This window comes from Psammomys obesus, unplaced genomic scaffold, assembly GCF_907164565.1.
Source record: "Psammomys obesus unplaced genomic scaffold, mPsaObe1.curated_primary_1811, whole genome shotgun sequence".
In the NCBI taxonomy this organism is placed as follows: Eukaryota; Metazoa; Chordata; class Mammalia; order Rodentia; family Muridae; genus Psammomys; species Psammomys obesus.
In genome coordinates this window covers 2,613,386-2,640,312 of record NW_026594216.1, presented here as the reverse complement: position 1 = coordinate 2,640,312, position 26,927 = coordinate 2,613,386, and the positions used below count along the sequence as shown (strand labels likewise).

General features: G+C 39.5%; 1 protein-coding gene across 1 annotated transcript in view; it reads left to right on the top strand.

Annotated features, from left to right (window-relative positions):
- Positions 1-26,148, top strand: part of Stxbp3 (syntaxin binding protein 3) — a 30,818-nt gene extending 4,670 nt beyond the window's left edge. Inside the window, exons 2-13 of the mRNA XM_055618137.1 lie at positions 5,772-5,821; positions 6,280-6,361; positions 7,109-7,185; positions 8,328-8,406; positions 9,037-9,137; positions 13,342-13,496; positions 16,938-17,028; positions 19,985-20,109; positions 24,300-24,395; positions 24,478-24,535; positions 25,995-26,060; positions 26,116-26,148. Of these exons, the coding sequence (XP_055474112.1) occupies positions 5,772-5,821; positions 6,280-6,361; positions 7,109-7,185; positions 8,328-8,406; positions 9,037-9,137; positions 13,342-13,496; positions 16,938-17,028; positions 19,985-20,109; positions 24,300-24,395; positions 24,478-24,535; positions 25,995-26,060; positions 26,116-26,148 (1,013 nt within the window). The remainder of the gene's footprint in view (positions 1-5,771; positions 5,822-6,279; positions 6,362-7,108; positions 7,186-8,327; positions 8,407-9,036; positions 9,138-13,341; positions 13,497-16,937; positions 17,029-19,984; positions 20,110-24,299; positions 24,396-24,477; positions 24,536-25,994; positions 26,061-26,115) is intronic.
- The last annotated feature ends 779 nt before the right edge of the window (positions 26,149-26,927 follow it).

Sequence of the window (26,927 nt, the reverse complement as noted above, 5' to 3'; positions counted from 1 at the left end):
ATGTCCAGGAGGGACCAGGAGAAGAGCCGGAGGGGGGAAAAACACAAAGTGCAAGTATCTGTGAGATGTACACTGGGAGGAAGCTGAAGTAGCTTCGAGGGTTACAAATAGAGTAATAATTGCTCAGTTGTGATGTTGTGAAGCTTATTATTAAACAAATATAATTTGTTTAATAATAAGTCTCAATTATTTGTGTGATAGCCAGGTTAAGAGAGAAGCTAAGAGAAAAAAAAAAGCAGTTTTTAAAAAATAACTTTAACACATATTGTTTATTCTCATTGCATTATTTTATCTTCTTATCTTGATGGGCCATTCCTGTCTTTTGATCCCTTTCCTTAATTCTTTACCTACTCAAATTTTAGCCTTCAAGTCTAAGTTCAAATGAGCTGGCTTTTTAATTTCACCCGCTCTCCTTAGTTTACCTTTACCGTTTTACTGCTGCCTAAGAGGAGTCCCTTCTGCTTTGCCTTTTTGTGTTTTTCCTTTTGCTTTGTTTTCAGACAAGCCTCACTCTTTAGCCCAGGCTGGCCAGGAATTTGCAGTAGCCCTCCTGCCCTCTGAATGCTGAGATTACCGGCATGAGACACCATTTACAGTTAGGAATCTCTTGAGAAGCTTTCAGAGGGTAGGTCCACTGTTTTCTCTTGTGTGTGCATGCGTGCACATGCATGTGCAGATTCTAGTTCCCGTGTGCTGCTTGCAGAGGCCAGAAGTTGATATCAGATGGCTTTGTCTAACGTCTTTCCTATGAGACAAAGTCTCACTGAACAGCTCCTTTGGCTAGGCTGGCTGGTTAGCACTGAGAATCCACCTGCTTCTGCCTCTCCAGAACTGAGGTTATCATCCAGTAATTTGTAATAATGTTTTTTTTTTTTTTTTTTAGCTTTACACTCATGTTTAAGAGAGAATCCTTCAGACTCTTCATTAGATTTTCACATGCATACATGTACTTTTTTTTTTTTTTTTGCTTTTGTATTTACCATTGTATATGTTGGGCTGTATATGTTAGTGCAGCAGAGAAGGCTAGACTGTGAAAAGGGGAGTAAAGAAAGATGGATGAGAGTAGTAGAGGGTTAGGAGCTTGAATCATCCCAAACTGACATTCTGGTCCAGGAGACTAAGTACTGATATTGTTGTTTATTGATGAAGAGAAAGAAGGGATGAGTCTAAGGGGAAAAGGCTGTTCTGAGTTATGGTGATTCTAGGTGCTAGTTTAGGTGTCTCACAGGCACATGTAAAGGTTTACAGAGTGGAAAAATGAGCCGAGTTAAAGATCAGGATTTAGGTCACAGTGCATAGTAGTCATGAAGCCATGGATTAAGATGAGGCAGAGCAGTTAGAAATTAGTTACCTTTTCAGTCAAAATAGAGATCCTTTAAAACTGGCAGGGTTTTTTTCCTCTTATTTCCTTGATCATGGTTTCCACATCGTTTAGTTTTTTAAATGTCTTTCTTTTAAAACTCTAGTTATTCATAGATTATTTCCTGTTTCTAAAATATTATTCTCATGTTCTCCCGTTTTTCTCTGTGGTGAGGTCATATGCAAGTGTTCTGGTGGCATTGTTCATGTTGTGCACCATCATAGTTCTTGATTTCTCCCTTCCCGATTCCGTCTTTGGCATTATAATTATACACGTTTCCTTTTGTACCTTAGAGGAACCAAGTGAGAACAGGTGGGTATTTGGTGCCAGTGGGTTGCTGTTGGGATAGCATTTGGGCTGGTGGAAAATCAGCTTAGAGAGTAGGTAGAAGCCAGTCAGTGGGAATGTTTTGAATGATAGTGTTCAGATTTTCTTCAGTGGACAGAGTGAACATTTGAGGGCCTTTTGAGGTGGGTAGTGTTATAAACTGTGGATTATGTTTCAGGAACATGACTAACAGGGGTGTGAAAAGTAAAAGACAGAGGAATTGGAGATAGAAAACAGCAAAGCCAGATAGAGTATTGCACCACAGAGAAGGATATTAAGACTCAGTATTGTTGATGTCAGTGGCAGCAAAAAATGCCAGATGCCAAAGAGCAATCAATAATGCCTAATGATTGAATGTGGGGGAAGGAGAAAAACCCCATGGCTGTGACTAAGAAAATGACAATAAAACTAGTTTTATTGAGAGCAGTTTTTATGGAAGTGTGTCTACTTGAGGTGTGTACATGCTTAAACCTATATTGTGTGATTGAATGAGGTCCAGGAGAGGTGGTCTGTAAGAATGTTGAAAACTGAAGGACTGAACTGATGGACGTGAAACTTAGTGGTGAGCGTAGTCTCTGAGGATGAGTAGGGATGGAGTAGGCAGAGTAAAGGGAAAAGAGTTGAGTCTTGGGGTCCATATTCAGTTGCAAAAGGAAAGGTTAAGTGATTTTCATTGTACTAGTGTATAAAGGAAATACAGGTTCTGTCATAGCTGATGCGATTTCCCTCCCCCCAACTCTCAAAGTTACCTGTAGTCCTGTCATTTTTGATGAATGCTTCTGATCTCTCCATCCACAGCTCAGTTATTTATTATTTACTTTTAAGATGTTAACACTGACTGTGTAGCTATCTTTATCGTCTCAGGCTATACTTTCTATACAGTAAAGCTATAATTCAAGCTGCTTGAGATAACAAAATTTTATAGTTGAAGTAAAATTTTATATAATTGAAGTAAATGAAATTAATTGTAGTATATTTTGTTTAACCTGTATTCAAAATATTTAATGTGATATGAGGATGTGTAAGGTCAGGGAAAAAGAATTCATAGTATATCTTATATTTCCTTGTTTTTAAACCTCAAAGCCTTTCTCTATTTTGTTTTGGTGTGCTAAGGATCAAACCAGGGCTTCACACATACTAAGTATCTGTTCTACCATTGAGTCATGCCCTAGTCCTCTCTCACTATTTTCTTTCCTACAGAACTTTACACATTTTGAGTGATTTTGTTATTTTAAGTCATATTTCATCCTGAGGCCCAAGCAGGCCTGGAATGCAAAGCAGACCTCCTGCCAGCCCCCAAGTGCCAGAATCTCACAAGCGTGAACCACTGTACCTGGCTGCTGCTAGCTCCATTTCCAGGGCTCTGTGGTCACACACGGCTAGTTCTGTCATCTGGAGCAGCGCAGGCATAAGGTTTCAAGACTAACGCTGTGACCTCTGCTCCAGCAGCATCTGTGCCTTAGAGAACAGAGTAATTGTAGGAATGCGCAGTGGCTTCAGCTTTCACTTGTGGTCTGTGCAGCGAGGCGGCTCACAAAGGGAAGCAGGCTCTTGGTGTCTGCACTCTGCCTCCCCTGCCTGTTTGCCTGGCCCACCCTAGAAACTTGCGTTCTCATGTAATTACGGCTAAATACTTCAGGTTTGTTTTTGTTTGTTTGTTTATTCTCTTATAACAATTGATAACAGTCTACTTAGTAAGCAATATATGTATAATTGCCTTTACTGACTTTTTTTTTTTTTTTTGTGGGTCTGTGTGCGTGGGGAAGAGCCCAGAGGTGGGCATCAGGTGTCTTCCTCCGTAGTTCTCCACCTTATTTTTTGAGGCAGGTTCTCTCACTGAACCTGGACCTCGTCTAGGCTGGCCGGCCAGTGGGCTCCAGGGAGCCTCCTTTGTCCGTTTCCCCTCCTCCTCCCAGCACTTGGGTACAGACACTCCCCCATAGCTGCGGGGAATGCTCGGAGTCAGGAGGAATCAGAACTGGTTCCTTGTGCTTGCACAACACGCCTTCTCTTGACTGAGCTGCCTCCTCGGCCATCATTGTTTTGCTTTGCTGTGTCTAGGTTTGGTTTGAGATAGGATTTCATGTAGCCCAGGCTGGCCTCCAATTTTATGTAGCTGATGATAATCTTGAACTTCTAAATCCTTCTGCCTCTGCCAACCAATTACTTGGTATTCAGGTACCATGTCATCACACTCAACTTTCATCTCATAAGTGTTAAGTTAAAAGTTAACTTAACTTAAAAAAATCTTCCTGATTACAAAAGTTCTATCACAAGTTATAAATTTCTATTTGTTGAGTGTATGTGTAAGATAGAGCAGGCCACAGTGTGCCTTTGGAGGTCAGAGGACAACTTCGGGGAGTTGGTTTTCTTGTCCTGTCGTTGAATCTGGGGATTGAGCACAGGTTGTCAGGCTTGTGGAAAAACAAAAACTACAGAGCCATCTTGCCAGCCCCAGAAGTCAATTTTTTGTGATGAGTATTAACTACTTTTCCTTGGAACACTTCTAATAGCAAATACATTATTTTTTTCTTTTCTACTAACCAGTTCTCCAACTCTTCAGGGATGGATAGCCTGCAGCTAGCTCAATTCTAGCACTGCTTAGCGACAGCCTTGGCAGGCCTAGATTCAAAACTGTCAGACTACCTCAGAGGCTGGTACAAGTAGCATACGTTAGTGATGGAGTGCATGCTCCTACACTTCCTGGCTTTGGAAGACAGTTGGGGTGCCTCTGCTCTGCCTTCCCTCTCAGGTTCAGTAACGCAAGGCCTACAAACTCGAGTAAACTACTTCCTGTTATTAGGTTTTCTGTTCTTGTTGGTTGGTTACTTTTTGGTTTTGTTGTTGTTGTTTTCTAAAGCATACTAATCAACAGCCAGATGAGATAGGCTGAGGTCTAGAAGGTCATAGGGCTTCTCTCCCTGTGGATCTGGGTGTATCACCAGTGCCACACCTGGGTGCATTCAGTGACTCAGAAAGTGGGTGGGTTATGGACACTTCAGTATGTAGGCCTTACTGATGAAATCTCTGGCCACTGGTAATTGAACACAATCTCTAGTCCCTGTTGCCTCCTTAGAAGTCATAACACGGTTCTTCTGGTGACCAGCTGCTTGCTAAAGCTAGTCAAGGATCATGTCACCAGCATGTCATAGATTTTCTGTTACATAAGAAATTTCAAGGAACTGGAAAAAAGAAACAAAAATTTTAAGGTGTATGTTTAATTTTAATTATGTGTGTGCTTGTGGGTATGTATACAAAAGCGTAGCTGTCTGTGGAGGCCAGAGGAAGGCTCAGGTTGTGGTGATGTGAGACACTCCACTTGAGCACAACCACTGAGCCGTCTCTCCAGCTCCCAAGGTATGGTTTGGGTAATAGAGCTTCCCTCCCTGTGGATTACTATGCTATAATAACACCTATTAATTAGATCATTAGAATGTTTTTTTTTTTTTTTTTAAAAACATGGTGTGAAAAATGTGATGGTAAATTTCCCAGAAGCATTTGCTGAAGATGTATAAATTTAAAAATAGAAAAGTTTAAATGAATTAGACTTGGGATTGGTGGTGCATGCCTACAGTGCAACCATTTGGGAGGTAGAGGCAGGAGGGGTACTCACAACTGAACCCAGGTCCTTTGCAACAACATCAAGTGTTCTTAACCACCAAGCTGTCTCCCCAGCCCCAGCCTATATGTGTCTTTAACAAGAAAGTGAGGATGAAAACTGTTTATGCAGATTTGATTGTCAGATGTAATTTAGCCACAAGCCAGTTCAGGATCTTTCTATGGGTTATTTATTTCTTAAGATTTAAAAAAGAAGGAAAACTGAAATCAGATAATAGTTTCAGAAGTATCTCCTGGACATGTTTATACACTTACATTTGAGAATATATTACAGTTTAACTGTACAGGTTAGGTATTGAATATAGTTGCATTTTTACTTACAGCTTAATAAGTAGAGTTTATGCAGTTTAGCACATTCCAAGTTGCAATTTTTTTTCTCAGCCATTTTGAACCTTTTACATAGTCTTATAATTCTAATTGTTGCTTTAGATTACTAAACTTGTTTTTTCCATTTTTTTCTTAACAGAGATAAAAACAGCAGTGTTTGATGATTGCCGGAAAGAAGGCGAATGGAAGGTAGACACTGTGATTTGCCACTGTGTGGAGGGCTTCAGCGTGTTGTACTCAGGATGCTCCCAAGGGCCAGGGCCAGGAGCTTCACTGTCAGACCTCGCTTTGCTGCTAAGCTGTGGCACCTTGTACAAGCCGCATGACACGTCCTTGTTTCCTTGTCTAGGGGACGGGAGGGTATACATCGTACTATAGCTGCAGAGACTGTTTGCACAGTGCTTTGTAGCAGTAATTCCATAAATGACACATGTTTTTTGAAAACTCGGTGTTAAACATTAGATATACTTAAGATGAACAGGCTCCACAAGAAATAGAAATCTTCCTTTTCCTTACCTGTAGAAATATTTGCATGTGTGTGTACTGAGAAAGTAAGCCACCAACTATGCATGCTGAAAGAGGAATTGCCAGGGCCCTGATTTTGTTGACACTCATCCTTACACTTCCCTGACTTACTTTGTTTTAAGATAATGCTGTTAGATGACTTCACCACTAAACTTTTGTCGTCGTGCTGCAGAATGACAGACCTTCTACAAGAGGGTGTAACTGGTGAGTGCTCACCCCCAAGAACTGGCTTCAGAGCCTGAGTTTAGACTGTGGAGGCTTTTTAGCTAGTGATTACGCTTTCAAGGATGTTTTCTTTTTAAGGACTCTAGTCATAACAGATTTTCATTCTTCAGTTGTGAGATGTGGAAATAAATCCAGTAGTCTCCAGAAATTCTAACCATGTAAATAATGAATAATATATGAATAAAGTGATTTGGTTTTGTTTGGTTTGGTTTTGAAAACAGGGTTTCTCTGTGTAGCCTTGGCTGTCCTGAACTCACTTTTTAGACCAGGCTGGGCTTGAACTCATAGAGATCTACTGCCTCTGCCTGCCAGAGTGTTTGGGATTGTAGGCATGTTCCACTGTGCCTAGATGAACAAAGTGATTTGTTACCTGGGCACCAGGTTTAGCAGTAAGTTCTTTTACTTGCTGAGCCATCTCACTGACCCCAAGAATTATTTTACTTTTAAATTCATTTCTTTGTTTTTTCTGGGATGTTGATTGCTTATGTATATTCTGCTAGGCCTACCTACCAGATTGCTTTGTCTTTTTTCTCATAATTTCATATAAAGTCTCAGAGAAGATACTTTTTTAGGACTTACTTATTTAGCAAATGAAAAAAATTTAAGCCCAATATATATAAATGTGTTTACTGTCATTATTATAAATGGAAACTACAGTGAAGTTTATTTAAAAAAATTTAAACTTTGGTTCTATCAAATGACTTTTGTTGTTTTTGTTGTTGTCAGTTATAGAGAACATCTATAAGAATCGTGAACCTGTCAGACAAATGAAAGCTCTTTATTTTATCTCTCCAACATCAAAAGTGAGTATTTCATCTTAAGAGTGAATGTTTGGGTTGGGGTATAGCTCAGTGTTAGAGTGTGTGCTTTCCATGTGCAAGATTCATTGCACTTTGAACATATTAATAGATTTTTATTTTGGGTATATGCTACTGTTTCTGCTTTTGGGTTTTTGTTTTGTTTTTTGTTTGTTTGTTTGTTTGTTTGTTTTTGTATGTGCACAAGTGGGTGCAGGTACCCATGGAGGCCAGAAGAGGGTATTGGATTCCTGCAACTGGAGTCATAGGCAAGTGTGAGCTGCCCAGTGTGGGTGCCTGGGAACTGAACACAGATCTGCAAGAGCAGCAGTGCTTGTAACTGCTGAACCATCTCTCCTGCCCCTCAGCCCTGGCTATAAAACAAACAAAAACAAGTTTCTCTTTCAGAGTTTTAAATATGCCTAAGTAGAAGACTATTTCCTTTAGCTGCTTTACTTACAAAATGTTTTCTGTGTTATGTTTTAATTTGTACTATTCCCACTAAGAAATAAGGAATAAGGAATCTTTGTCAAAAATCAGGTGTCCATAGTGTGTGGGTTTATTTCAGGGTCTTCTATTAAATTCCATTGATCTACCAGTAGGTTTCTATGCCAGTACCAAGCAGTTTTTAGTATTGTTGCTCTATAGTACAGCTTGAGATCAGGGATTATTTACTTCCAGAAGATCTTTTATTGTAGAAGATTGTTTTAGCAATTCTGGGTTTCTTGTTATTCCATATGAAGTTGTGAATTTTTCTTTCAAGGTCTGTAAAGAATTGTGTTGGTAATTTGATGGGAATTGCATTGAATCTGTAGCCGTATTTAATTATATAAAATGCTGGTTTCTTTATAGCATTTGAGATTCACATAACTCCTGTTGACCCTTGCTTAATTTTAGAATAGATGAAAACTTAGGTAAATAAGTCTTTTTTTGAAAGATATATTTCTTTATCTTTTATGTTTATGACTCTTGCCTTAATAGCTATCACTAGCCAGAGAAATGGTTATTTAAAAGTCAGTTTATAAGTTAAACTTTTAGCCAGTAAGAAGTTATTTTATTGAAATAAAATAATCTTGGTTACTTTATAGCTAGCATATTTAAATCAGTATTTAATAAAATATGTGTTAATATCTCATTTTTTTTTAAAGTCTGTAGATTGTTTCTTGCGAGATTTTGGAAGTAAATCTGAGAACAAATATAAAGCAGCATATTTATACTTCACTGACTGTAAGTTCCTTTCTAAAGAGTATTACCTCATTGTTTAATATCTATTAATTTTAGAGTGTCTGCTTTTTAGTTGACATGTATAAGTGTTTTGGAATCTTAATCAAAATTGTAACTGAGCATCCTATTATTAGAAAGAAGCCATGGGAAAGTACCAGAGAAAAAAAGCCCTTCTGTTTGGTATATTTTATGGGAGAAAAATCTATGATATTTTCCCCATAGTCCACATTTATACAGAAAGCAAAAGACAGGAAAGAAGCCCTAAGACATTTATGTTGTGTTATGTAACTATATGTCAATAAAAAATGTGAAACCAGGTGTGGTGACACACACCTTTAATCCCAGCACTCGGGAGGCAGAGTCATGCTAATATCTGAGTTTGAGGCCAGCCTGGTCTACCGAGCAAGTTCCAGGACAACCAAGGCTTCATAGAGAAACCCTGTTCCAGAAAATAACAACTAAAGAAGCCTGTTTTTTCCTCATCTGTCTCGTGCCGTGTAATAGTGTCTCTGTCTACAGAGCAGCTTGCTTTACAAACTCCAGTCATTGCATATAAAAGTATTCTTACATGTTGGGATGATTTATTCAAAAGAAGTAAAGATTTAGATGGACTTGTGCTTTTTCCTCCCTCAGTCTGTCCTGACAGTCTCTTTAACAAGATTAAAGCATCTTGTTCCAAGTCAATAAGAAGATGTAAAGAAATAAACATTTCCTTTATTCCACATGAATCTCAGGTACTGGTAATTTCATTTTAACATTTTTGTTCATAATGAATTTTCAGAATTGGTTTTATGAGCTTGTTACTAAAGCATGGTCTGAGAATGTTTTATGTGGGTATTTGGTAAATTTGTGTGTAATCTCCCAGTAAACTTCCCGTGATAAATTGAGAAACATGAACAAAAATTGGAAGACAAACGTTAATAACGAAAAGGGGGCTTACATTTCTCATCTGGCTCCAAATGCTGTGTCTGCTAAGTTTCATCTCCATTTTGTTAGACAATTCAGAGACTTTTAGCTTTTGCAATTCTTTATGATATTTAGACAAACTTAAATATTGGATAGTATATAAAATAACTATGAAATAAAGGGTATTCGCCAGTTTGCCTTTGACGCCGTTAATGAGCCTTTGATTAATAATAGTGAGGATGATGGTAGTAACTCCGTCAGATAATTTTCTCGGTTGCTTTGCACAAATTTAGTAGCTTTGTCTTCTCGGTAGTACTGTGTGTAATTCTGTTCCCATGTTTTGTTTTGTCTTAAGACAAGGTTTCACTTTATAGCCCTGGCTGTCCTGGAACTTTCTATGTAGACCAGGATGGCTTGGAGCTCAGTCACTTAACAGTCCCTCCTGAATGCTGTAACTAAAGGCGTGCACCACCATGCCCAGCTTCTGTACCACTTTAAAGCCTGAAAATTTAAGAGTTTAAATAACGTACTTCAAGTTACACAACCAGGGAATAGGTAGGCTGATTCTACTCTGTGTTAGATTTTAGTCTTTATAGGGGAATTTTTAGGGATCTTTTGAAACTATCTGGTCAGTGTTTGGGGATAGGAAGATCCTAGATTCAATTAGATTCCTCTTTTAAGCTTTGCTGTTTGTGACAAAGACCATAATCTAAATTGAAAGATTTTAAGAATTTATTTATGTTTTCTTAAAATTCATCTTTTAGTACAATAAATGTTAAGTTAAATAATGTTAAGTTTAATATAGGATGAAAATAGGTGTCCTGAAATCATGTGTGATATAAACAGTAGTGTAGTAAATGCTATGGACAGTTCTAGAACATCACTTCCCAACAGGTATAATTTTACTCCCAAAATTCACTAAAATCCTATTGTTGCTGAGTTTGCAGGAAGGAATTTCATAGCAACATGACTTACGTTGATGGCTTATGGCAGAAAATGTCTATGTATATAAAGAAGTCCCTTGAGAAAATTTTACTACCAATCTGTGAAATACGATTATTTAAGGTCCTCTCCATGTATTTTTTTCTAAGTTTTTTTCTTCTAATCTGCTTTCTTGATCTACCTCTTAGGAGAATTTAAAAAAAAAAAATTTTTTTTTTTTTTGAGGTAGTGTCTGATTCTATCTACTAAGTACTAGGATTCCAAATGTCCAATACCATGCCTCGTTTTACCTAATAAGTTTAATTGATATGGGAAATTTTGATGAGAATAAAAACATGTTGCAAATAATGTGGAATACTACTAAGTGCTTTAAGCTAGGAGCAGAGGTTTATCTGAACATGTAATCATAATATTGGTTCAGGGCAGGGTGCGATGGAGCATGCCTAAGATGCCAACACTGGTGAGGCAAAGGCAGTAGTATAAGGCTAGCGTGGTCCAGAGAGTGAGACTCTATAGCAGCTAGAGATTATCTGCTAGATTCAAGGTAGTTTCTGTGAAATGATGAGCATAGTAGCTGGTCTAGCCTGATTTGAGAACTGTGAAAGACACAAAGTATCCAAAAGTTGTATCAATTAAGATTAAGTTCAACTGAGTACAACAGGAAAATCTAAACTCTTAAGTGTGTGAGAATGTATTTCTTCCTTCATAACAAGTCCAGAAATGGGCTTTATAAACCTTACACAGTAGATCTGCAGAATTGTCGGGAGCCTGTTCTTTTAGGCATTCCCTTCATGAGCCAGATGACTATAGAATTAATATTCCTATTTGAGGAAGCAGGACAACAGAAGATATATAATAAGTGGAGAGACCGAATGAAGTAAAAATCTTCATTTATACTGTATTAGCTAAAATTCACTTACATGACTACACTGAGCACAAGGGAAATTGAAAACGCCTGAGATGGACATGTGTAGCTATACTGCCCAGTGAGCTGGAGTCATTACTGTAAAGTAAGAAGAATATATTTGTTGAGGACACCTGTCACAGTCAGCCACGAAAGGAGTGTTTACTAGGAGACAGGGGAAGCATTTGAAAGATAAATAAAATTTTAGAAGGTAGCACTTAAGAAACACATTCTAGGCGATAAAAATAATCTGAATAAAAAGATATAGAACAGAAAGATGTGGGAGCAAATGAAATGTGGGTCAGAGCAAGAGCTGGCTTTCCGGAAGTTGCCTGAGACTGACTACTGGGGCTCCAGCTCCTTCAGGATAATAGTTACAGAGGAGTGGTGCAGAGAACTTGGGACTGATCCCAAAGGCTTAAAGGAAAGGTGGAGTCTTAGAAGTCATTGTGATTGGCATGATTTGTATCTTCTATATTCTGGGACCTAAGCCGAAGAAGAAAGTGCAGATGTAACTGGGAAAGAGAAAATGTTGGAACTACACAATTGTTTTTGTTGCTCTTGTCCGTCATTTTTGTTGTTGGGATTTGTTTTTGGTTGGTGTTGGAACTCCAACCCAGGACCTTGAACATGTCAGATCAGCACTCTACAGCTGAGTTTTTACCCTCTGTGCCCCACCACACTCATGTGCGTGTGTGTGTGTGTGCGCCAACACACACACACACACACACACAGACACACAAAACGGTCCTTAGAGCTTCTTACATGTTACATGCCTCTTCTACTAACATTCCATAGTCAAGACATCAGTGGTGGGAACTACGTTCCAATAGGGCGTTAGTTCTCAGCCTTCCTAATGCTGTGATGATCTCCAACCATAAAATTATTTTCTTTGCCATTGCATAACTATAATTTTGCTATTGATATGAATCGTAAATATGTGATATTCTGGATGGTCTTAGGTGACTTTTATGAAAGGTCATTTGACCTTCAAAGGGGTTGTTGGATCCCACAGGTTGAGATCTGCCATAGGGAGAAATCTTTTAGGCATAGGATAATAACATTTCTGAACAAATCGAATTACCTGCTGCAGAATAGTATACTGTAAGGTGACAGTTCATATGCAGAGTGTTTGTTGCTTGGTAATGACACAGCAGTCAAGCCTTTGGGAGCAGAGACCCTGGACTGACACAGCTGAACTTCAGTCTATGTTCAGGCTGCTGCTATTGGTAGCTGGTTATGTTCAGAGAGTAAGTGACTTTGAGTGAATGGAAAAGCAGGGGAGTTCATTTGTAACTTGTTACATAACCTGTATTTGCCACTTATTTTATCCATTCCTACAGCCAATGCCTTATCTAAGTTGAGAAGGGATCACTCTTACTATTTTTTTTTTTTTTTTTTTTCTTTAAGACAGTGTTTCTCTTTGTATCCCTGTCAGTCCTGGAATTTGCTCTGTAGACCAGGCTGGCCTGGAACTCAGAGATCCACCTGCCCCTGACTCCTGAATAGTGAGTGTGCCATCATAGCCCAGCTTTCTGTCACTATGTTTGAAAACCCCGAAGTTAGTTTACTGGAGAACTCTCAAGGAACTCTCAGCAACTTCCTGTCTCTCTCTGAAATAACACTAATAAGAGGCTGCTATCCCACTTCTTTTCACATAAGGAAATGCATTTGTTAGTTGAGTGAGTGAATATATCTGTGAGGTTTCATTGGATTTATGTTAAGTCTTGTGTCTTTCACAGTGACTTGGGGAAGAAAATCTTTAAGGATGTGAATGTAAGCTAAACCATTAAAAATATATATCAGCCTTGGGAAGTTTCTGCATTATTCTGTGTTGGGTTAAGATTTTTTACATCTTCCTTTCTGCCAAGCATTAGATGTTTTTAGTTTGATGATTCCCTACTTTAGATTCCTTCCTCTGTTGCACAGGTTGTAAAAAAGCAGTCAGTTCATTCACTATTTGAAACAAAAGTTGAAGGAGTGAGGTAGACTAAACAGGAGGAGAATGAGAAGGGGTGGAGGGTAAAAGGTGAGTCCGGGAGATCTGAGTAGGGTTAAAAATAGCTGTTTCCTGAAACAGCCTGCAACAGTTGTCCTTTAATGTCTGCAACCACAGCTGCATTCTTGATACATTTTTAGAATCAAGTCTCTAGATTGACAGTGTAACTTTTTTTGGCCTAACTTAGGTTTATACTCTTGATGTACCAGACGCATTCTATTACTGTTACAGTCCAGACCCTAGTAATGCCAGCAAGAAAGAAGCAATCATGGAAGCAATGGCTGAGCAGATTGTGACAGTGTGTGCCACTCTGGATGAAAACCCTGGGGTGAGGTATAAGAGGTAAGGCTTGGCAGTGTGGGCATGTTGCCCATCGGTGACAGGGCAAGTAGATTTTCCTTGTATGGTTGCCAGCCTCTGCATAAAGAAGACTGAAGGCTTAGGCTTCAGATCGCCTCTGTTACTGAGTTTCAGAGCTTAAATTTGATTTCATTTATTTTTAGAAAGTTTTTGTTTTTTTTTTTTTAAATCAGGTTTAGGAATGTTTGAGGGCTGTTTTATTGGCTGTAATATTGGCATTTTAATAGCTTATCATTACATTTCCACCAAATTTACATGGCTACATTATCTGGACACTTGTTACAGTATGTAAGCACTTCTAATATTTGATCCCAGCGGGCATTTTAAATAAATTTACAATTTTTAAAAAGAAGTAAAGTTCAACTTTCTTGTTGTTGTTTTTGTTTTTCGAGACAGGGGTTTTCTCTGTGTAGCCTTGGATCTGCTTTGTAGACAGAACCAGGCTGGCCTCGAACTCACAGATATCTGCCTGCCCTTGATTACAAGAGTGTGCCACCGCACCCAGCTTCAACTTTTATACTACATCTTTAGTTACTTGTTTCTTTATGAAAATGAAGTTACAGTAAAGTGCATTCATTTTATGTATAAAGTTTGTTGGTTCATTCCAGTGTGAACAGTAGCTGTTTGACCCTCCTGTGAAAAACAGCATCCACAGTATCCCAAAGAACCCCTGCTTCCTCCCTTTCACCTCCCTTTTCCCTTCCTAGAGCAAGCTGCTGCTCACCTTTGACATGCAGCGTAGTTTTGCCTAATTTTGAACTGGTATGTATAGAAGGGACCATAGGATTTTGTTTGTTTCATAGTTTTGTGTCAGTCACTTGAGTTTTAATCCTGCCTCTGCTTGTGGCTGTGTTTAATCTATTTTTAGAATTTAAGTCCTAGAATTTACAGTTTTAAATGAGAATGATGATATAGTTTTCTCATGGGGTTGTTAGAATGACTCACCTGTAAATTACTAAAAATGTAGTAACACAGTCTGCTGCTGCATGTGCATCCCTGGCTTTTGAGCCAGTTCTTCATCTGAAGATGGGCGTTTGTCCAGTTGATGGGTGAGACATTTAACCACAAATTATGCACTACTGTAAACCTTATTGCTCTTATGTAGCCCTTCTAAACTCTGCTGCTGGGAGCTGGCAAGAGGGCTCAGCAGGTAAAGGGGCTTACTACCCAGGGCGGGATGGAAGCTCTGAGTTTGAGCTGCAGGATCTATGTCTGGAAGAAGAGAATCAGTTGTCACAAGCTGTCCTCTGACCGCTACACCTGCACTAGTCCATGCTAGTGTTTACAAGTAAACAAATGTAAAACAGAGTAAACTCTACTGTTACTAAAGCAATGTAATGACTCTCTTTACTCAGATGTTACTGAATAAGCTTTTTATTTTGGGAATTAGAAAACTTGAAATAATATGCTAATTACAGTCTGGGCTTAGTAGACAGTGTCTTTTAAGCATCTGGGTTATGCTCAGGAAGTGAGTAAGCATAAACCATTTTATAATTAATAGTTTACCTACAGACATGTTTTGATTCACTTAAAAATGAAAAATGAAGATTTTGATGTTTTAAATCTATTATCAATTACTATATTAATATTTTGTTGACATTGTTATAAGTGTTTATTGATGGTTATAGTAGTAATAAGATTTAATTGTTAACGATTTTCTTGTTAATATTTATTGCAATTATAATTATTTATTATTATTTTTAAATTTAAGTGAAATATAAACATTGTGTGGCTGGGAGATGGCTGAGTTCAGATCACCAGCAGAGCTGGCTGGAGTGGTGCACGCCTGCGTGTGTCTGTAACAGAGGCCAGCCAGTCTAGCTGAAAGGGTGAGCATCAGGTTCAGTGAGAGGCCCTGCCTCAGAAAATAAAGAGTGACAGAGGAAAGCCCCAGTGTTGACCTCCGGCCTCCATAAGCACAGACACGCGCGCACACAGGCGTATACACACATACACATGCATGCACACCGACACACAGGTCAACTCATACACACGTATCACTAATATACAAATTCTACCTGTACTTTAATAGAATACTCCATTATGCTATATAGACTTTTAAGGTAAATTATAAAATAAAATTATTATTATTATCATTATTATTTTAATTTATTTTATTTGTTTTCTTTTTTCAAGACAGGGTTTTTCTGTGTGTCCCTGCTGTCCTGGAACTTGCTCTGTAGCCCAGGCTGGCCTTGAACTCACAGAGATCCACTTGCCTCTGCCCCACAGAGTGCTGGGATCACAGGGGTGTGCCACCACCTGGTTAGTCTACCTTTACACCGAGTGTAAAACTGAAAGATTCTTAAACACTTAAAAGCCTCATATGAGGCTCTGTCCTCCATTTCCTGTTTTTCAGGTTAGTGTGCTAGTTGAAAACCATTTTCCAGCCTGGCAGTGGTGATACATACCTTTAATCCCAGCACTGGGGAGACAGAAGCAGGTGGATATCTGTGAGCTCAAAGCCAGCCTGGTCTATAGAGTGAGTTCCAAGACAGCCAGGGCTACACAGAGAAGTCATGTCTTGAAAACAACAAAACAAAACAAAAAAGAAAGAAAAGAATTTTCCAACAGTTTTCTTGTGGGTTTGTAAAATAGACTAATAACCCTGATCATGAAGTTACCATTTAAAGTGTGTCTTATATTTTACTATTACATATTTACTTACTTCTGTTGATGTGTGTGTGTTTGTACCTGCATGGATTTGCTTGCACCTCGTGTGTGCAGTTACCCCAGGGGTCAGAGAGGACCTGGAGTTACAGGCAGCCGTCTGCTGCCTCATGTGGGTTCTAGAAACAAAGTGCAGGTCCCTAGCCAGAGCAGTAGCTCTTTAAACCACCGAGGCGTAGCTCCACCCCGTGCTACCATTTCATAAGGCAGAGCACACAGGGCTTGAAGAGCTAGCTGTGTCGGAAGAGGGAGTAAAAGAGAGTATGTGAGGGAAATGCCACACCGCTAGTGGGGGTAACTGTCACCTCACTTGGAAAGCAATTTGGTGATGTGTAGAGAAGCTGAACATGCAGGTAGCCTCTAGCCCAGGATTCTTGCCTTCACGTGCGGTGTACATGAGAAGTGTGCCAGGCATATTTGTTCCCCTGTTGCTTATAATGGTGTGAATTGAGACTGTTGCTGGTGTTCGTGTTCTTTCCGGGGACTGAATACATAGAATCCTGTGTAGTGACCGAGGGAGTACAGGAAGAGCACTTTATATGTAATATTGTATTCCTTCATATTAAAATATCTGAAGCACATGCTGAGGCTACAGCAATTATGTGACATGTTTGATATCTATGGTATTCCTTGTTTATAAATTTTTGCATTTTCTAAACCTAAGATTGCAAAATCTTATTTTAGGATTTAATATTATAATATAGTTAAGTATGTTCTGAAAGATAATTATTAAAATATTTTTTCCATTTTTAGTAAACCTCTAGATAATGCCAGTAAGCTTGCACAACTGGTTGAAAAAAAACTTGAAGACTACTACAAAATTGATGAAAATGGCCTAATAAAGGTAATTTATAAATGGCAAATAATGACTATCTAAAGTTTGCATTTCTTTTATAAATCAGAGCAACCTGTTCATTCATTTCTAGTATTGATTTGGGGACCACTAAGATGGAGCTGAAGTTCGGATTTGAGAACCCTTAAGTGGAGACTTTAGTAGATAGTGCAGTTTGGCAGTGTGGTTGAGGGGGAGGCTGGAGGCTTTGAAGTCAGCAGTGTGTCCACATCTTGGCTCTGCCATTTGATCGATAATTATGTTAACTAAGGTGAATTTCAGAACTTCCTCGAACTAAACTTTTGTCTTTGTAAAGTGGAAATAATAATGCCTACTTTTACGCTAATGAAAGGATTACATGAGTTGATGTGGACAAAATCTTCCGAATAGTATTTAACATGTGCTGGGCTTCCCACTGTGACTAGCTCTGCAACCCGAGTGTTTCTTATCTCTGAAATAGATGAGGCCAGGGGTGCCTTTTTTGGTTGGAATGAGAATTTGGTGAGGTAACATCTAAGTATTTTGTACATGTAAGAGTTTGTTACATGCACAAAGTTTGTTATTGTCTTCTACAAACTTGTGCATGTAAGAGTTTGTTGTTGTCTTCTAAAAATAATGTAATATAATCAAAGACTAAGGTTGGGACCTGGACAGTGCCCCATGTAGGTGTGGCTGGAGAAGGAAGAGCATGAGGAAGGAGATGGACAAGTGTTGTCACTAGAAGCCATATCATAGAGTAAAGGCAGAGTAAAGGCAGGAGCTGTCATAGTTTGGAAGGGGTGGTGGCCAAGGGAGCCTCCGGTTGGGAGCACTATGCAGTAAACGGCTTGAGAGGAATTCACAGAACACAGTGGCAGCCCAGGCTGGGGTTTATCTTACTCTAAAGCGGTCCTAGAAGGCATCCTACAGGGAGAGGCCCTTGAGCTTCAAGCTTGGTGGCAGTGTGATAAAGAGGGAGCTTCTGCAGGAGTAACAGGATTCTTTGGGGAGAGACATAGAAAGGTAAAGTTCAGTGTTAACATGAATGGAAGGTGTCAATTTAGATGTTATGCTGGTTTACTTGAAAAGTTACTGACTTTTGTCTCAGAGATGTAAGTGAGAGCTATTATACGGTTATGAAAGTAGAGTGTCTTAATAAACATAGTAGGCAGTGGACAAAAGTATTTGTTAAATCAAGCAATGACAGTAAATATCTCTTTAGTCCTACACAGTTTCGGTGGGGAAAAAAGCAAAATGCTTTCTTCCCACCTCTTTCTTTTTATTCTTTCTCCTGGGAAGGTATACATCCTTCAATTGCTTGATACCGTTTTTGTTTGTTTGTTTGTTTGTTTGTTTTGTTTTTTATTCAAGCACCTGATAAAGGCTTACCTTTATTTGAAGTTCTTCCTGACTCTTCAAGCCAAGTGACACTACCGTGGTCTTTCATATCCCCAAACTTTTATATCATATACACAGTACTGCCTTTTTGTTTGTGTGTTTCTGCAGACTCTCAGCTTAGGTATATTGTATTTTGTGGTAATGCATTTAACCTTCACAACAATCTTTTAAGGGAGAGCTTCTCTCATTTTATATAATTTTTACCAAGCAAATACTAATGTATGAGAGGTTGAGAAATTTGGCCAAGGTCATACAGGTCAAGAAACCAACTGCAGCTGAACTTACCCAGATATGATTTCTAAATACTCTATCACTGTACATTTTGTTTCAGTCTTGATTAGGAGAGTCAGTAACTAACACAAATGTATTTTAAGTCTAACTGATGTGACTTAACCTCTGTTTGCTATGTGTAAATAAATAGGAACATTGTCTGAGTTGTAGCTAGTTACCTCTTACTTCTTTGACTAATAAGCTAAAGAATTGTTGCTTTTAAGAGTGAAGTGTGAACCAGGATGGGTGCCACAGGCCTGCAATCCCAGTTACTTTGGATGCTGAGGAAGGAAGATCACAAGTTCAAGGCCTGCCTGTGGTACACAGTGAGCTCAAGGCTAGCCTATCTCAAAATCAAAAGTGAAAAAAAGGGCAGGGGATGTAATTTGGAGGTAGAACATCTGCGTTGCATGAAACCCTGGGTTTGCTTCCCACTGCCACCATCCCCTCCCCCAAAAAGAATTGGAAAGTATTCAAACATTCGCAGTGCAATTTCCCAACAGCATTACTCACTCACTGTTGAGCAGTTGGTGTTGTTTTCCAATTAATGTTAACAGGGTCTTTATTATGATTTATAATCTTAGTTCTGATTAATACAATCTCTTCTCTTAAAATTGCATAATAGTTCAAAATACAAGTATTGAAATAGAACTGGCTTGTGTTTAAAGCTCTATTCTGCCACTTGGCAGCCGTGTATGACCTGGAGAATTAATCTTAAACTTGAATAGTTTCTTTGTTATGTGTATATGATGATATCTGTCTGGAAGGGATACTGTAAGAACTGTGAGGCAGTGCCTCTCTGAAATCAAACGTCTTTCTTGACTAGCAAATGTCTAGCACAAAGAACTCAAGTAGTAGCTACTCTTCCTAATTTATGTCAGCTTTGTTGTTTGTGGAACTGAATGTGCAGGAAGATAACTTTGGCCAGGTACAGTCGTAGGTGTCTTGGGCCAGCACATGGGAAGCTGCAGGTGGATGGTGAGTCCAAGGCCAGCCTGGGATATATACATAGCAAAGACCTTGTACTAGGAAAACAGAAAGAAAAACTATCTAGGAAAAGCCAAATGTTACTTCCTCAAAGAAAATTAGCCTCATAATCTAGTCATGAAAATGATAGTTGTGTAGTCTTGTTTTTCCCTACTATGCCATTCATATTTTTGTTTTAATATAATTTCGCATTCTTAAGGCAGTTAGCCATTTGTTTTGTTTTATTGTATGTTTTTGTGGAGGGAAAGGATTAAACTTACTTTCTAAGATATTAAAAATGTATTCACATAAAGGTACTGAAATTTCTTAAGATCATTTTATCTTGTTATTCTAGGGTAAAACTCATTCCCAGCTCTTAATAATTGACCGTGGCTTTGATCCTGTGTCCACTGTCCTGCATGAACTGACCTTTCAGGCAATGGCATATGATCTACTACCAATTGAGAATGATACATACAAGCAAGTATAAATTGAAGGGCTTCTAAAGGGCAGACAGACTTCTTAATGACTTACAATGGCAGCAGAAATCTGAAAGACTTGGTAACCTGTTTATTCAGAGTCCTTCTCTCTCTCACTCCTGTAACTGTAACCCTGACAGTGTTTACTTTATGAACTAACAAGCAGCTTGCCTCAAAGCTTTTAAGTGGACTGGCTTCCATAACTGTTCTACAACGCTGCGTTTAAACAAGTTCAAGTCAGACTTTTTACTTACATTCAGATTAAATTCCAGGCCCATTGTTATATTTCATATATATTGTATTCAAAATGATTAGGCTGTGTTTATTCTAAATTATATACCTAAAGGTGTCTTGCCAGTGTAATTTATTTCAGAGACACTGGAAACACAGTACAGTGGCTACTGAGAAAGGCACAGTTTTACTGTTCATAATTATTGACGTAACCTTTAAGTAAGGGCGAGTAAGGGAAATAGCTTTTCTTAAGAAACCATTTTACTTACTGTCACAAAATTTGCGTGTACACACACACACACACACACACACACACACACACACACACACACACATTGTGCTGTTTGACATCAAGGTCTCCAAATCCAAATAGGCTTTTTTCAGCCAAGATTTGCTCTGTGAAGCCAGGCATACAGCACGCCTCAGTAATTCCAGCATTTGGGAACCTTCAGCAGAAGAATCAGGAGTTTGATGCTAGCCTGGGCTGCAAAGTGGATTTTGAGCCAGAATTAGTTTTATGAAATTTTGTTTATTTTAACTTGTTGAGTTGGGTCCAGTGGTTCAGACCCAGCTGCTTGGGCGGCTTAGGGAGGCTTAGGCAGGAGGATCACAAGTTCAAGGCTGGACTGGGCAATTTGGTGAGACTCCAACTTAAAAAAAAATTTTTTTAAATAAATTAATATAAAAAAGACTTGGTTGTAGAGCACTTGCCTAGCATGTATGAGGTCCTACATTAAATCCATACCACAAAGTAACCTAATTAATCAATAGTTTTATTAAACAGATACATTTGATAATTACTGTACTTTGCAATTTTTCTTAATTTTTTTTATTTCTGTTGTGTTTTTACTTGCATTTCAGTTAAATCCTGATTTTTTAAAATTTTATCATCTATTTTTTATTCTTTTGTTATTATTTGTATCAGTGTTAGGTAGGAAATCAGTAGAGTTGTTTTTCTATTGTGAAAGTTGTTTTCAACAGTGTGTTTGGAATTTTCAGAAGTATTTTCTATGTCCCTGTTATCCTTTAGGTCTCAAGCTACATTGCTTAGTAGGTTTTGAAAAGAATCTGTTATCAGACAATAGAGAATTTGGTTCTAGACTGGACAGATGTTTTGGACAGTACTCATCTAGTATTAAAATGTGTTCTTTCCAGGCTTTCTGGCAAACAAAGATTTAATTGTTTAAGAATGGGGGGGGTGGCTAGAGAGATGGCTCAAGAGGTTAAGAGCACTGGCTGTTCTTCCAAAGGTCCTGAGTTCAATTCCCAGCAACCACATAGTGACTCACAACCATCTGTAATGAGATCTGGTGCCCTCTCCTGGCCTGCAGGTACACATGCAGGCTGAATACTGTATAAATAATAAATACATAAATCTTAAAAAAAAAAAAAAAGAATAAGGAGGGGGTTAAGAACAGTTAAGAACACTGGCTGCTCTTCCAGAGGACCCAGGTTCAATTCCCAGCACCCACATGGCATCTTACAACTTTCTGTAATCCCTCTTTCAAGGGATCTGACACTCTCACACAGACACAAATGCAGGCAAAACACCAATGTACATTAAAAAAAAAATCTTTTTTAAAAAGAATAAGGAAGGGAGTTAATTTTTTAAAAGACAGCTATACCCTCTTTCACTGAGTCACACAAATTCAGAGAGAAGACTGATGTGGGAATATAAATTGCTCCATCAGTTTTCACATATGAAATGATTTCTTCCTAAAAATAGAAGTGTCATGGTGGTGTGTGTGTGCATGCACACACATATGTAGGTACATGTGTCACACCGTCTGTGTGGAGTTCTGAGGACAATTATGTGGGGTGGGTTTCCTCCTTCCACCCTGGGTGCCAGTGGTCAAACTCAGAAAGTCAGGCTGCAGCCTCCTACTTCAAGTGTTTTAGTCCGCTGAGCCCTCTGTGTTGCTAAATCCACAAGTCTGGTCTCACTGCTCCTTAATCCTTCCTTCTTGGGGTTGGAATGGTCTGGTGTTTAGTTTAGAATTCTGTTCACACACTTTCAGAAGCACGTAGTCTCAACGTTTGTCTGCCATTGGCTCCCATGTTATGTGTGTTCTGAGCCTTACCTCCTCAGCTCCCTTGTGAATATCTTCCACACCTGAGCTGCTTGGTGGTCTCTTCAGAGCGCACAGCCAGTGCTCACTATTGTAAATGCAGCTCCTATCTCATAGTTAACGTACTCAGGCCACAATTTCAAGTCATGGCCAATCAAGTTCAGAAACACTCAATTCGGTAATAAGTCTTTCTGACTACATTTTAAAGACCTATCTTTTTGTTGTTGTTGTTGTTGGCTTATGATAGCAGACTTAGCCTCGAGCTCATGAAGCTGCCCAGAATGACCTCCACCTCACTGTCTTCCTGCAAACTATATAACTGATCTCTAATGCTCTGCTTCTTTCAGTCTTTTCCCAGCTCAGGGGAGAAAGAAAATCCCACTAAGGTCTTTGTCACTGCATATCGCTTCACTCAGAACCTTTACATGGCTTTCCGTTTTCCTCAGAGCAAAAGGCAAAGTGGATGAAATAGTCCCTGAGCCTCACATCACCTGTGCCCCTCCCCTTTGATTTAGTTGTCTGCTGGCCACTCCTGTGTTCAGCACACTCTAGTAGAGCTCACTTCCTAGTCGCTACCACACACATGCTGCCAGGGTCTCCTTATGTAGCCATTGCAGGCCTGCATTTCATTATGTACATCAGGCTGGCCTTGAGCTCACAGAGGTCCACCCGCTTCTGCCTGGGAGTGCTGGGAGTGTCCTACTGGTTTGCTTATAAGCCACTTAACCAGCAAAGATATTGTGTAAGAACATATTGTATTCTGCATGGCAATCCTCAGGTCAGCCTTAACATTAAACAGTCATTTTATCTTAACTAAGACCATATAGGAAGATTGTTTTATAAATGGAGACTATAAGTTTGGGGTTATAGGAATTATTGTATTCATATAGCAGAAATATACATGTGTTGTCCTTAGTTCAGAACTAAGAAATTGATATGTAGTCCCTAATATTGCCTCAGGAAATTAACATTCCCAAGCTGAGTCTTCCCGACCTCCAAAATGGAAGGAAAGTATCTGCATGGAAAAAAGGAAATTACATTAAGGAAACCAGTCAAAAAGCCCATTGCACAGTTTCCATGAACCTCTTGAATTGCTGCTTACTCCAGTAGAACACGTTAGTTTTTCTCATTTCTTCCTACTCTAACAGAGGTGTGATTATGGGGTGGGATAGGAGCAAGCAGCAAATGGTGTGTGTTGTTTGTGAATTTTGTGCCAAACACTTTCAACAAGGGAACTGGTGTAAGCAGTTCTTCTGTTTTTTGGGGGGTTTTGATTTTTCAAGACAGGGTTTCTCTGTGTAGCCTTGGTTGTCCTGGACTCACTTTGTAGACCACTCTGGCCTTAAACTCACAGAGATCCACCTGCCTTTGCCTCCCCTAGTGCTGGGGTGTGCTAGGGTTACAGGTGTGTCCCACTTAGGGGTTCTTAACAGATATTTGATAGTTGAGCTGTAAGTTGTTAGCATATCAGTCATCTAAGCGATTAGACACAAGTGCTTGTGGCTTCCGCTTTGCCATTCTTTGATGAGTGTTTTGTAGTCTCTGCTGTTTGAGACAGGGTCTCATGTAACCCGGGCTGGCCCTGAGCGTGATTGTGGGATGACCTTGACTCCTGTCCTGACCTCTGCCTTCAAAGTGCCACGGTAGCCAGCTGTTCTACTCTTAGAGCTGGCCGTGGGATGCGGAAGTTTTGCTTTGTGAGATGATGTTCTGCCAAGACTTTTAACCTAAGTTTCTAAGAGAAGGATTTTAATCCGCTTTGCGGTGTGACCCCTCAGGTAACATACCGACTCTGTGCTTCTCAGTTTGTTTTTCAAGTGTTGTTAGGAAAAGTGCTTCTTCCACTTTTTGAGGTAGGAAATCCAAAAATCTTCTCCTGGCTCCATCGCAGATACAGAACTGACGGGAAGGAGAAGGAGGCGATCCTGGAGGAGGATGACGACCTGTGGGTGCGGGTGCGGCACCGGCACATCGCTGTGGTGCTGGAGTACGTGAGCACTGTAACTCTTCAGAGGTTCACAGCCTAACGGGCCTGCTCAGAACTAACACACGTTTTCTCTCACCCACAGGGAAATCCCAAAGCTCATGAAGGAAATATCTTCAACAAAGAAAGCCACAGAGGGGAAGGTAAGGGTCTTCCAGAGTGATAAAAAGGTACATTTTTAAAATTTGTTATTTTTAGCAACAGTCTCAAGTGACTGGCCTCAGGTCGAGGTCAGTCTCACTGTGCAGCTGACGATGACCTCAAACAGGAGCTTCTGCCTCTGGCTGCCCGCTGTTAGATTACAGCTGGACAGTGCACAGGTCATTTTATGTGTGTGTGCCCGTGTGTTGTGAGTTCGTGTGCATGTGTGTGTGTGTATGTGTGCACAGAGAGGGAGAGTATACATGTGCATGCCTGTGTCTGGGTGTGTGCATGCATTTGTGCATGTGATCGAAAGACAGCTTTTGGGACTTGGCTATCAGGCTTGCACAGCAAGTGCTCTTACACACTCAGCCAATTTGCTGGCCCTGCAAAGGCAAATTATAAACACAGTTGAAAATGAAAAAGATGAAAAGTACCATTAGCTTTCTATTTAGGGACCATTCTAATACAGAGAAATAGAAAAAATAAACTATGCAACCATTACCTCATTTTCAAAAATTAGTGACATTTTATCTGTGTTACTCCCATCTAAATTTCGTTCTTAGGGGCCATTTAGTCAGTTTCATCAGTGCATAGAAGAGGGGTTTGGTTTGGTTTGTAGGACATCATTGAGCTCTCGTGGCCACCAGCATTTTTACCTGCTGAGCATCTTGCTGGCTCTGTTGGGCTAATTTTGGATTTAGTTTATTTATACACAGTCTTAATGCCCTTCAACTTTGTTTCATTTAGTTTCCTTCTAGCTCTTTGAGTTGGACGTTTAAAATATTGATTTTTAACTTCCCTCCCACTGTTTCTGTTTAGTCATTTCCTTCTCATCATTAGCCAGATTGCAGGGGATTTGGAATAGGTTTTTCCTCTTTCTTTCATTTTTGGTTTTGGTTATTTGAGAAGTGATCTGAATGTCTAGAGTTTCACTTAAATCTTTTTGTTTTGTCTGAGTCAGAGCTTGCTACCATGTCCTTAGCACTGAGGTTCTCTTGAAATCTCTGTCAGTGCTTAACTACCTAGCTGTTCTCCATCAGGCCTCTGAGTACTATATCCCATATTGTGCAGAATAGGGGTTCAAGAACAGCCAGTGTATGCGCTTTTATCTGTTCTGCCTGGTTCCTTTTTCTGTATAACTCTTAGACTCTGAAGTCTATCTAGGCAGCCCTGAAGGAAATGTCCCTGGGACAGGCAGGCTGAGCTCAGGGCTCACCTGCTATGCTTGCCCCACTCTGCTGGGTTATCTGTTGCCCAGAGGTGCTGTTTCATCTGTTCACGGCAAAGAGTAACTTGATGTCAGCTGCTTGACTGTGATGGAGCCAAAAGCCTCCTAAAGTTCTTTTAAAACCTACCATGTTTATTAAATTAGCTAAGCTATTAACACTTAAAAGTTATGGATCGAGAAGCTACAATGTGGAATAACTGAATCATGGGCTTGCTTAATTTTTCCCCTAGGCATCACTTAGTGCTCTCACCCAGCTGATGAAAAAGATGCCCCACTTCCGAAAACAGATGACGAAGGTAAGCAAGGTCCAGTGTGCGATCCCTTTGACTGTTGGTCTGCTCCTGTGATTAGGTTAACCAGTGTCCTCGGGACAGTTGCTGGTAGTCACCCTCCAGCTTTTACTGTGGCTCTGAGAAATGCCCAAACTAACCAGAGCAGCACTGACTTTCCCGTCTACATCATCTGTATCTTTTACACCTTTTTAAAGAAAGGTTTGTGTTGAACAGCCGAACAGAATAATTTTATTATTTCTCAACCTCATAGAAAAATTCATTGTGAGACTAACTGAAGACTGTTTTGTTTGTTTTTAGTGCTTGGCCCTAACTCATGTATTTCCTTATATTAATAGTTACAAATTAAATTTAAATTTATCTAAGGTATATCTGTACAGATAAAACTCCTTTTCATTCTTTTCCCTCCTTCTCTCCTTCCATCCATCTTTAGTAGGGGGGTTTGGGTCACGTTCTAGTTCAGACTGAGCTGGAATTGACTCTGACACAGGCTAGTATCAGACTTGTAGCAATCCTCCTACCTCATCCTAATGTGTGTACTATGGGTGTGAACCACCATACCTAGCCCAGCCTTCCCTAGAAATCACTATCTTTTCACATCTTTATAATGTTGTATCCCAGTCAGGAACTAATAATATAAAAAGTCTTTCATTGCTGTTCTTTATGATTTGACTTCAAAAAAAATTTTTTATGTATACAGTGTTCTGCCTGTACATACACCTGCATGCCAGAAGAGGGCACCAGATCTCATTATAGATGGTTGTGAGCCACCGTGTAGTTGCTAGGAATTGAACTCAGGACCATTAGGAAGAGCAGCCAGTGCTCTTAACCTCCGAGCCATCACTCCAGCCTGATTGACTTTTTTTTTTTTTT